Raw genomic sequence first — 12,291 nt, forward strand, 5'->3', positions numbered from 1 at the left:
CAGTGCCACCAGCACTATATAAGCAGCACCAGCCTCATAGGAGAGGGCAACAGCAGACTGATTTACAATAGCTAGTGGAGTAGAGGTTAACGCAAGAGATAGAAGAACTCATCACCAATGAGGCCGCTCCTTGTGCTTGCTCTGCTTTTTGTGATTGCCGGTGTGGCTCACGGCGCGGGGGAGTGCGGGAGAGCCTCCGCTGACAGGGTGGCGCTAAGGCTGGCTCCATGCGTCTCGGCCGCCGACGACCCGCAGTCGACGCCCACGAGCAGCTGCTGCTCGGCCGTGCACGCCATCGGGCAGAGCCCCAGCTGCCTGTGCGCCGTCATGCTGTCCGGCACCGCCAGGGCTGCCGGGATCAAGCCGGAGGTCGCCATTACCATCCCCAAGCGCTGCATGCAACATGGCCGATCGCCCCGTCGGCTACAAGTGCGGAGGTACGTGTATGTACATGCATATATATTTCAAAGAATATATATACATTTGTGCAGTTCGTTCTCACCTGAATCTGTTTGACTTTCACAGATTACACGCTGCCCTGACCACATCGTCAGCGAGACCGTGTGCGAGGGATTGTGTTGATGAACGCGCCATGCAAGGCGTTGTGTTGGAAAAATCGAATCCGCTAGAATAAATAAGTACGTGGACGACGGGCTCTTGCTGTATCACTACTGGACTTTGCTTGTGTGTTGCACTTATGTCAAAAATAATAAATATGTTCCGTTTTCTAATATAAGAAAAATCTGTTAAGCTCATTTCACTGTACCATGACACTACAAAAGGGCAGATTTGTTATCGCCAAATGTCCCCCAGCGGCACACTATATCCGAGGGACTGACATTACAGCCAGCATAAATTTAAACAGGAAAGAGATTATCGACCAATGTAATCTTTATCGACCGACGATAATGAACAGGGACAGCCATTTTTGCTTTCGCACCGAGATGAACTAATCAAGTCGACCATAATATCAAAACAAAGGTGACGGAAAGAAACTAGTCGCAAGAAAGGTCAACAAAGTTTCTGCTATTTTCAGCCTCTACTTTTTTTCCATAGCACACTACCACTGTCGGAGACGGCTTCTTTGCCGAGTGTCCCAGCCTTTGCCGAGTGTTTTTTATCGAACGCTCGGCAAATAGGTTATTTGCTGAGTGCCATAGAGAGCACTCGGCAAACAAATGGCACTCGGCAAAGAGGTGGTTTGCCGAGTGCCGAGCACTCGGTAAACAATAACACTCGGCAAAGAACAGGTTTGTCGAGTGTCGGGCACTCGGCAAACCGGAACACTCGGCAAAGGGCCGCCGCCGTTAACCCTTTGCCGAGTGTTTTCTGCTGACACTCGGCAAAGTGGTGATTTGCCGAGTGTCATTTTTTGACACTCGGCAAACCATATTTTTTTTACTTTGGACCTCCAAACCTTTTCTGCAGTCCTCATACAATACCTACTCCATGTTCCAATGTGGCACATTTCTCGGACTTTTTCTATATTTCTTTAATTTATTTCATTTAATTGAATTTTCTTGGAGGAGGAGGAGAAAGAGAGGAGGAGGAGGAGAGGAGGAAGAAGGAGGAAGGAGGAAGAGAAGGAGGGGGAGGAAGAAGGAGGCCGCCGAAGCAACGGCGCCTTCGCCCTCGCGCGCTCCTGCAGCGGCGCTGCAGCAACGCCGCCGGGGCGCGGCGCGGCCCCGCAGCATCGGCGACCCACATCCGGGCATCTCGGTCACGACGGCGCGGTCCTGCAGCAGCGGCGCTCCCTCGCAGCGCTCTCCGAACTGAATGGTCACCTTGCTCGTCATGCTGTGCTTCGCCATTCTGCAGTGGTGAGCCCCTATGCCGTCTCCGCCTGATGGATGTGGATGCATGAATAGATTAAGATGTCTTGGTTAGGTTTTGTAATTTAGGGATCTAGGGTTATGGTTACTGTACATTCCTATGCATGTTTGTCTCCTAGAAATAAAGGATAAAAATTAGGGACTTTGATTTCCCTTTGTATTGAACAATGTATAACTTCCCAAAGGTCACTAAACTAACTCATACAATCTTGCTTATATGTGTTGGAGAAATATTAGACACTACCTCACTCTTTTCAAGATTTCAGTAGCATTTGTTACCTTGCTAGGTGTTCCTTCGTGTACATATATTAGTAATGGGATACAACTCCTGAATTTGTAATCCCTGATCCTTGCTTATCCTGATTACGTTGATAGGTGTTCCTTACATAATCTTGTGCATGTCGGCCATCGTGCCGTTCATATATATGTGCATGTCGGACATCGTGCCGTTGGTTTTCTTGCAGGTTTTGGAAACCTCACCGTGTAGGGGAGGTGATGCCGAAATTTTGTATTGACAGTTTTATGTTTCTTTTTTGCAGAGAAGAGCCCGTCGGAGCGGAGCCGGAGTACCTCGGCGACCCCGATCGCCTTCCTCGCCGCTGCGGGTCTGCCAGCACCGCGTCGCCTCGCCACTGCACCGACCCACCACGGCCCCGCTAGCCTGACTCCACCGCCACCCTAGGTATAACCCCTCTTTCCGTATCATGGTTGTAGATCATGAAACCCAGTTAGGCGTCTCCCGTTCGAAATAGATATGGTTGGAAATATGCAGATATTTTCATATCTATTTTGAATTGTCCACGTTTTTTGGACAGCCCATGGATGCGTAGGTGGGGTTAGTTTCCATGGTCTGCTCCGATTCGAGACAACTGAAGTAGACCGTGACGCCTAAGAGGGGGGTGAATTAGACAACTTAAAAATCTAATCCTTAAACTATGGCCTCTTTTTCTATCTCTAGCAAAACCTATGCAAAAGATAATCTATCTAAATGTGCAACTACGGTTTTGCTAGTGTTTTGCTATCTCTACTGCAAAAGAAATAATATGATCAATGTAAATGCGGAAGCTTAAAGAGCAAGGTAGAGATATGCAAACTCCTGTCGACGACTCCGGTATTTTTACCGAGGTATCGAGAAACGCGCAAGCTTCCCGCTAGTCCTCGTTGGAGCCCCTGACAAGGAATCCCTCGCAAGGGCCAAGCTCCTGGTCGGGTCACTCCGTGGATAGCCTCGGGTCTTCCCCACGCGCAAGTGGGTCTCTGATGTGCCTTCCGGAAAGCCTCTCCCGGATGCTCCCCGCCGTCTTCACTATCAAGTTTCTAGCCAAAACGCCGCGGGCCTTGTTCCCTCCAGTACACGGTGGCGGCCACACCACAAACGCGGTTGGTGCGATCTCGCAAGACTTCAAGCCCCTCCGATGTACAACACTTGTGCTCGCAAGCACGGGGTAGCAAGAGGTATGCAAACCTCACTAAACACTAGGCATAAACCTAGAGCAAGCGCATAAGCGGTGGTCTAATCAACCTAAGCACTTCGCAAAGCACCTACGCTAATCACCTATAAAACACTAAGCACTATGCAAGTGGAGATCACTAAAATGGTGTATCAACACTCTTGGTATGTTTCCTCAGCTCCACACTACTCAAATGGCCGGTTGGGGGTTATATTTATAAGCCCCACTGAGAAAGTAGCCGTTGGGGTCGAATTCCCGCGAAACTGCTACTGACCGGACGCTGAATCGTCCTGACCAGACGCGTCCGGTCGATCCGACCGTTTAGCCAGCAATGTACTGATCGGACGCTGGGTAGCGTCCGGTCGTCTACCACCGGACGTGTCCGGTCGCAGATTTGCCGCTCTGGAACCTTACTGTACTCGATCAGACGCTGCTATCCTGCGTCTGGTCGGTTACCGCCAGCGTCCGGTCCAGGGTCCGATTGCCTGTCTGTCGAGTCACCTGCCCAGCGTCCGATCCAGCGTCTGGTCACCACAGTGAGCTCGTTTCTTCGCGATCTTGCGTACGGCTTGGTTCCAATCTTCGTGCTTGGACTTTGCTTGATATCTTGGGTCTTCTCTTGTGCTTCGAAGGTCTTTCTTAAGGTGTTGATCATTGGATCATCACATCGCCTTCGTCCAAGTCACGTCTTGCACCCTATTGAACTACAAAACAAACACTTGCAAATTCATTAGTCCAATTTGGTTGTGTTGGTCATCAAATACCAAAATCCAATGCAAATGGGCCAAGGGTCCATTTTCCTTACAATCTCCCCCTTTTTGGTGATTGATGACAACACGACCAAAGCAAGCAAATAATAAGAATTTGGAAATGAAAAACTACCTACTTGCTAGGATGCAATGCAAAGGGCAAGGTTATATGATATTAATTGAAAGATACCAATTAAAACTTTACTTAAAAGCTTATCTTGCCCTTGCATATGTCCCCATGTGGCATTATGAATTAAGTCCTAACTTCCTACAAATTTTCTATTACTTAGACTAATCCATAATCCACTTTCCTCCCTTTCTCGGACCATTACTATATATCAACTAAATGCTTGTCTTTGGTCCTTCAAATTCTCCCCCTTTGGCATCAAACATCGAAAAGGAAGACATTATATAGACTAAGCTCCCCCTAAATTTATGCATACATATGATCGAAAGCAAAGCATATGCATAATTAGCAATTTATTGCACAAGAGAGTTTAATCTATATAATGCATGGATAAAGCATATAAATATCAAAATGAAATCAACATGATGATATCGGTTTAGAAATACCACATGTGAAAGTCGATTTGATTTCTACCAATTGAAGTATAATGCTTAACTCCGGGGATTCCATTTTCCTTGCAATGAGACTACTACACACATGATAAGCTTGAAAAGGTGTTAGTCTCAAAGCATCCAACTTGTAGAATAAGCTCCCCCTAAAATTGTACACATAAGTGTTGAATACTTGTAAAATTTGTGCACATTGGTTTAAGTATCAAAATACCACTTGAAAGATGATATTTGGGAGAGATTATCTACAATTTGGACTTTGGCACATATTAGATAAATAATTGTAAAACAAGCTATGTGTCGTGCTCCTAAACAATTTTAAACCATGTAGGTTTGCTCTAAGGGTTGAGAATGAAACCGAGCAAGCCTACCATATGATATACCTATTGAATGCATGACAAAAGATTTAAGCATGTAAATGCAAACATAGGCATGAAAGATAAATAGATGCTTTAAGAATATACCAATTGAAAAACAATACCAATTGAAATAAATACTAATTGAAAGTAATGACATCTAGTTACCTAACATGGGAAGGGGAATTTGGGTCCATAGTATTCACTAACCCACTTGGCAATGACTTTGTCCATCATGATGCACCCCATGAAATGCACCCAAACTTTGCCAAGTCTCCAAATTCCCCGAAGTCCGACGGACTTCTCACTTCCCTTTCGGGATCCAAACCTTCTTGGTGCTCTTCATGTTTGAGATGATCTCCTTTGGCACCCAAAAGCGTTTGACCCCATTGTTGGCTTGCTTGTTCACCTTGATGGCCACCACCTTGTCATTTTTCTTCTTCTTCAAGAGATAAGGTGTGGAGGTCTTCTTATCCACCTTGTTGGTGTAGGTGTTGGAGAACTTGCTTGTTTGCTTTTTCTCCTCCTTTGCTCCTCCCCCATTCTTCACCTTGCACTCATAGGACTTGTGGCCTTCTTTGCGGCACACGTAGCAAACCACGGTTTGTCCTTCATCAAGCTTCTTCACTCCCTTGACGGTGTTATCTTGATGAAGTTGGGCTTGCTTCGCCTTGCCTTTCACTTGAGTCAAGTCCTTGGTGAGGCGAGCTACTTCTTGCTTAAGTTCCTTATTTTCCTTTTTGCAACCTCTTGTGTGCATGTATCTAAAATAACTTTCTCAACATAAACTTGGTTGCACAAAGGTGAGTCTAAATATAAATCATTGCAAGAAGTAGAGGCATCCTTTTTAATGATGGAACTTTTCTTTTTAGATGCCTTGGTGGGGGTATTTTTGACGGCTTCAAGATTAGCAACTTTATTAGTTAGCTCATCACAATGTTTGCACATGATTTCCATTTTAGCAAGCAAACTTTGATACTCATTTTGTGAGCTAGCTAACTTTTCTTTTAATTTTTCATTTTTCTTTTCAAGTTGCTTATCATTAATTGTGCATTCATTTGTTGTTGCACTAGCCTCAAGTTGCTCAATTTTAGTAGATAGTTCAACATTGAGATTTGCAAAGTTCTCATATTGTTCAAGCAAATTTTTGTATGCTTCTTGTGAACTACCTAGCTCTTCTTTTAAATTTTTGAGCTTCTTTTGTTGACTAGTGCAAACTTTAGCATATTTAAGATTTTTTTGCACAATTGTATTATAGGAAGGCAAATCATCATCACTATCACTCTCACTAGAGGATGAACTTTCGTTACCTCGTGCCATAAGGCACACACGAGAAGAGCTTGATGATGAGTGCTTGCGCCCTCGCCTCTTGTGATGGTCTTCTTCACTTGAAGAATCATCCCATGACCTTATTGATGTGAGGGCTTTGTTCTCGCATGCCTTCTTTGTCTTGGGTGTGGGCTTGTTTGGACAAACTTCCACAAAGTGCCCCACCTCGCCGCATCCTCTCTTTCTTTGCTCATTTCTTTGATTGGTGAAGATGAAATCTTGAATTTGGATGGGCACACCCTTGACATTGAGCCTTTGGATCATCTTCTCCACCTTGTTGATAAGTTTGAGTGATTCTTCATCAATGTCGGAGGTGGAGGAGGAAGATTGATCATCACTTGAATCTTCTTCATCATCATCATCATCCTCACCTTCTTCTTCTTCACTTGAGGAGCTTGAGCTTGAGCTTGACTCAACTTGCTTGCCCTTCATCTTCTTTTTCTCGCTACATGCTAGAGCTTTGCCTTTGCTCGATGAAGAGGCTTCTTCTTGACCCATCTTGTGTGACAACTCAAATGCCACTATCTTGCCAATCACAATGCCTGGGGTCATGGTGCTCAAGTCCTCCATATTGTGAAGGATGGTGATGATGCTTGCATATTTCTTTTGTGGTAGCACGGAAATGATCTTCCTCACGATGTCCGCATCAACTAGCTTTAATAGTCCTATTGAATGGAGCTCATTGATAATTAGATTCAAACGAGAATACATATCACGAACAAGCTCATCATCATTCATTGCAAAGGAATCATAGTTTTGTTTTGCTAGACAAAGTTTTTGCTCATGGACATTACTTGTGCCGTCATGGAGCTCTTGGAGTTTTAACCAAATTACATGTGTCGTATTTAAGGTGAACACTTGGTTAAACACATCCATGCTAAATGATTCAAACAAGCAATTTTTAGCTCTAGCATTGAAGTGCATTTCTTTTTTGTCACTCTTTGTGGGTTTTTCGGGATTCTTAATGGGTTTCATCCCATCACAAGTGACTCTCCATGCACCTAAATCAACGGCCTCAAGGTGGCAAGCCATTCTAGCCTTATAATAAAGGAAATTAGTGCTGTCAAATTGTGGAGGCCTAGCGGTATCCATCCCAACCACTCTACAATAGCGTCGGCTCAACGGCGGTTAAGCCAAAGGTCCAAATATGAGCCAACCGGCTCTGATACCAATTGAATTAGACCATGACGCCTAAGAGGGGGGGTGAATTAGGCAACTTAAAAATATAATCCTTAAACTATGTCCTCTTTTTCTATCTCTAGCAAAACCTATGCAAAAGATAATCTATCTAAATGTGCAACTACGGTTTTGCTAGTGTTTTGCTATCTCTACCGCAAAAGCAATAATATGATCAATGTAAATGCAGAAGCCTAAAGAGCAAGGTAGAGATATGCAAACTTCCATCGACGACTCCGATATTTTTACCGAGGTATCGAGAAACGCGCAAGCTTCCCCCTAGTCCTCGTTGGAGCCCCTCACAAAGAATCCCTCGCAAGGGCCAAGCTCCCGATCGGGTCACTCCGTGGATAGCCTCAGGCCTTCCCCATGCGCAAGTGGGTCTCCGATGTGCCTTCCGGCAAGCCTCTCCCGGATGCTCTCCGCCGTCTTCACTATCAAGTTTCTGGCCGAAACGTCGCGGGCCTTGTTCCCTCCGGTACACGGTGGCGGCCGCTCCACAAACGCGGTTGGTGCGATCTCGCAAGACTTCAAGCCCCTCTGATGTACAACACTTGTGCTCATAAGCACGGGGTAGCAAGAGGTATGCAAACCTCACTAAACACTAGGCATAAACCTAGAGCAAGCGCATAAGCGGTGGTCTAATCAACCTAAGCACTTCGCAAAGCACCTATGCTAATCACCTAATAAAACACTAAGCACAATGCAAGTGGAGATCACTAAAATGGTGTATCAACACCCTTGGTATGTTTCCTCAGCTCCACACTACTCAAATGGCCGGTTGGGGGTTGTATTTATAAGCCCCACTGAGAAAGTAGCCGTTGGGGTCGAATTCCCGTGAAACTGCTACTGACCGGACGCCGAATCATCCTGACCGGACGCGTTCGGTCGATCCGACCGTTGAGCCGGCAATGTACTGATCGGACGCTGGGTAGCGTCCGATCTCCTGCCACCAGACGTGTCCGATCGTAGATTTGCCGCTCTGGAACCTTACTGTACTCGATCGGACGCTGCTGTCCTATGTCCGGTCGGTTGCCGCCAGCGTCCGGTCCAGGGTCCGATCGCCTGTCTACCGAGTCACCTGCCCAATGTTCGGTCGCAGCGTCTGGTCGCTTGTCCAGCGTCCGGTCACCACTGTGAGCTCGTTTCTTCACGATCTTGCGTACGGCTTGGTTCCAATCTTCGTGCTTGGACTTTGCTTGATATCTTGGGTCTTCTCTTGTGCTTCTGAGGTCTTTCTTAAGGTGTTGATCATTGGATCCTCACGTCGCCTTCGTCCAAATCACGTCTTGTACCCTATTGAACTACAAAACAAACACTTGCAAATTCATTAGTCCAATTTGGTTGTGTTGGTCATCAAACACCAAAATCCAATGCAAATGGGCCAAGGGTCCATTTTCCTTACAACAACATCATGTAGATGCAATTGATGTTTATATTACTCGCTGCTATATATGTTAGAGGATGGAGGACCGTGAGTGGATGTACACGGGCCGCGCAAGTCAGGGTCAGGTCACCAATGAATGGATCGACAAGACCGATGCTTTCTTGGAATGGGCATTTGGCGTGGCTGCTAAAGGAGTGAGTAAAATTTGCTGTCCCTGCAACAAATATGCAAATAGGAAAGGGATAATTGGCCACAGGACATGCCAAATGAGCACCGACGGCTGGTGGACACCGCAAATGCGCCAATTTGCTGCTGGCCACTGTGTTTCCACTTTGAGTTGCCAGAAGACACCGCGCCCCGGTTTGAGCCAAGAGAGGAGAGAGAAATATTCATTTTGGACATGTGGTGCCCTCGAGCCAAAGCGCCAACCTGGTCTGGTTCGACCACATTTAACCGGCCCGACCCTGCAGTTAGGGTATCGACGCCCTCCCGCCTTCCCTCTCTTCCCCATCCCCTTCTCGCCCGCCGCCGCCATTCACTCCATTGTTCGTCGCCGCGCCGCCGTCCAATCCATTGAGCCCCGCCGCTTATACCTCTAGCCGAAGGCGTCATCCGCCATGTGGAGTTGAGGAGGATGTCGTCCCCCATCAGGAACCCGAAGATGCCGTCCCCAACCCGAAAGACCGCGCAGTGCCCTGGGTCTCCGCCTAGGGTTTCTCAATTGAAATGGCTTCCAAAAGGGTATGATATCTATCTTCTCTGCTTGTCAATCGATTTGTTTGCCTGCGGATGCGTTTGAAACGCGGCAGATTTAGATTAGAGTTGATTTTGGTTTCACTTTGTTTTGATTTAGCATGGATCCGAGCTCAGCGTGTAGATTGGCGATTAGAGTTCCTGCTTATGTAGAGCAAAGACCGGATGGGCTCGGTGACTACCATGTTACTCAGAGTTACATGCGTGTGGTGGATAAGGATATTTTCAACTGGATGGGTTTTCGTCAGCTGCTCGGTGAGGAGATAGTTCATGGTCAGGATCAAGATCTCCATGTCTCCTTCTTTGACACAACCAAGAATGAGACAGTCCACATAAATTCTGATAGTGCTATGCTGCATGCATTTGATGTTTATTGGGATAGTAGGAAGCTGCCACTAACTGTAGATGTTATTGACACAACTCCTTGGAACACGGCTCGTGTTGATGCTAATCCTGTTCAGCATGCTAATCCTGTTGAGCATGATAATCTTGCTGATGATGAAAATGTTGAAGTTGCTATGCCTTTAGATGTGATTTACCCTAATAATTTACAAGCTCCTACTGCTGAGTGTCCTTCTAGAAATACTGAGCCTGATGACACTACAGATGTTAATGCTCATGACACTGTAGAGTTTGAGGCTGATGACATTGCTGACCATGATGAGAGTGATGAGAGTGATGAGAGTGCTGATGCCCAGGATGATGAGAATGATGACTGGGGAGAGAAGGATGAGGTTGAGTATGTAGGAGTGGATGATGAGAAAGAGAAGTACCATGATGAGCTCAATGATGATGGTCAAGAGGATTGTTCTTACTATCCTGACACTGACCCAGAGGATGATGACCCACTAGAGGTGGATGATGAGAGGGGTTGTGAGAGTGTGCTGCATGTCACTGACGTAGATAACCCTAAAATAGCAGTTGGTGTTACTTTTGAAGATGGTTTATGTTTTAAGAGGTGTATTAGGCAATATGCTGTGCTTAATGAAGTTGAACTTGCAGTTCCTTATAGTGAGTCAAGGCGGTACCGAGCTTACTGTAAGGCAGAGAGGTGTAGGTGGAGGATTCATGCATCTCAGTTATCAGATGGGAAGACATGGCAGGTATGCACATTTTCATTACTTGTTTATGCCATGTTTCATTGATGTAGCTGTTTCACTAACTCTATATTATTTCATTACCTTCATTCTTTGATGGTTGCAGATTAAGAAGATGCCACACAAGCACAGATGTGCCGGCACAGGGAATTTGGAAAAGAATTGCATGGCTACCAATCATTGGGTGAAGGACAGAGTTATCAATTGGCTAAGGGAGGACCCAACTATTCAGCCTAAAGCTCTAAGGAAACAGTTGGAGGAGAAGTACAACATCAAGGTGAGCAAGTACGTTGTTTGGGACGGCAGGCAAATGGCATTAGATGAGATTTTAGGTGGATGGGAGGACAGCTTTGTCCATGTGTTTTCTTGGAAGAGGGAGGTTGAGAAGAGGTGTCCTGGTAGTGTTGTAGAGATTGAATGGGAGCTTGTGAATGAGAAGAGAAGGTTTTGTAGGATGTTTGTAGCACTGAAGCCATGCATTGATGGCTTCCTTAATGGTTGTAGACCGTACCTAGGGATTGATTCTACAGTTTTGATAACAAGGTGGAAGGGTCAGTTAGCTTCAGCTATAGGTGTTGATGGCCATAACTGGATGTTCCCAGTGGCCTATGGAGTCTTTGGCAGTGAGACCATGGAGAACTGGGAATGGTTCATGAAGATGCTGCACAAGGCAATTGGTTCTCCACATGGTCTGGTTATTTCAACAGATGCAGGTTAGTTTTCTTATTTCAACATATTTCAGTAGACCTTGTTCTTTTCTTATTTCCTAATGACTGACAGTGTTTTCTGGTTCTTTTCTTGTTTCCTAATGACAGGCAAAGGAATTGATAAGGCAGTTACCAAAATCTTCAGCAATGGTGTAGAACACAGAGAATGCATGAGGCATCTTGTCAAGAATTTCTAGAAGAGGTTTAGAGGAGAAGTGTTTGAGAAGAACTTGTGGCCTGCATCAAGGTGCTACAGAATGACAACACATGAGAGGCATTGGAATGAGATGCACAAAGCATGCCCAAAGGCAACTAACTGGCTGCTGGAGAACCACAAGCAGCTATGGGCAAGGGCCAAATTCAACACAACAACCAAATGTGACTATGTCACCAACAACATTGCTGAGACATTCAATAGTTGGATCAGGGAACACAAGTCCTTACCTGTTCTAGACCTCATGGATAAGATAAGGCAGTTGATCATGGAGAGGTTCTGCACTAGGAGAAACCTAGCCTCAAAGTTGTCAGGCTTCAAGATTTTGCCTCATGTCATGAAGGTTCTGCATGAGAAAAGCAGATCCCTTAACTATAGCATACATAGGAGTGGCCCAATGGTTGGAGAAGTAGGAGGAGTGAATAAAGACCTAGTTCCTTGGAGATTCATTGTTGATCTGGACAACCATGAGTGCACATGCAGAGGATGGCAGCTCACTGGACTCCCTTGTGTGCATGCCATAGCTTTCATTGGCACAAGAAGGGTCCTATTGGAGGATTTTGTGCACCCTTACTACTCTGTGCAGAAGTTCATAGCAGCATATGCATCTGTTGTGCCTCCAATGCCAGACAAGGAAGAATGGGAGAAGGTGGACCTTGGCTTC

General features: G+C 45.8%; 1 protein-coding gene across 1 annotated transcript; it reads left to right on the top strand.

Annotated features, from left to right (window-relative positions):
- The first annotated feature begins 9,809 nt into the window (after positions 1-9,809).
- LOC136488747 (protein FAR-RED IMPAIRED RESPONSE 1-like) lies at positions 9,810-11,610 on the top strand. Its single transcript, XM_066485574.1, has 3 exons — positions 9,810-10,712; positions 10,813-11,419; positions 11,522-11,610. Exons 1-3 carry the CDS (start codon positions 9,810-9,812, stop codon positions 11,608-11,610), a joined length of 1,599 nt encoding a protein of 532 aa, XP_066341671.1.
- Positions 11,611-12,291: the final 681 nt, after the last annotated feature.

The sequence above is a fragment of the Miscanthus floridulus genome, chromosome 10, assembly GCF_019320115.1.
Source record: "Miscanthus floridulus cultivar M001 chromosome 10, ASM1932011v1, whole genome shotgun sequence".
Taxonomy (NCBI): Eukaryota; Viridiplantae; Streptophyta; class Magnoliopsida; order Poales; family Poaceae; genus Miscanthus; species Miscanthus floridulus.

What these genes read in the sequence shown, in the direction of transcription:
- LOC136488747 (XM_066485574.1), top strand. Translation starts at nt 9,810, where the DNA reads ATGCGTGTGGTGGATAAGGATATTTTCAACTGGATGGGTTTTCGTCAG. An exon ending in CAGATGGGAAGACATGGCAG is followed by an intron (nt 10,713 to 10,812) that starts GTATGCACATTT and finishes TGATGGTTGCAG; the next exon opens with ATTAAGAAGATGCCACACAA. An exon ending in GGTTATTTCAACAGATGCAG is followed by an intron (nt 11,420 to 11,521) that starts GTTAGTTTTCTT and finishes TCCTAATGACAG; the next exon opens with GCAAAGGAATTGATAAGGCA.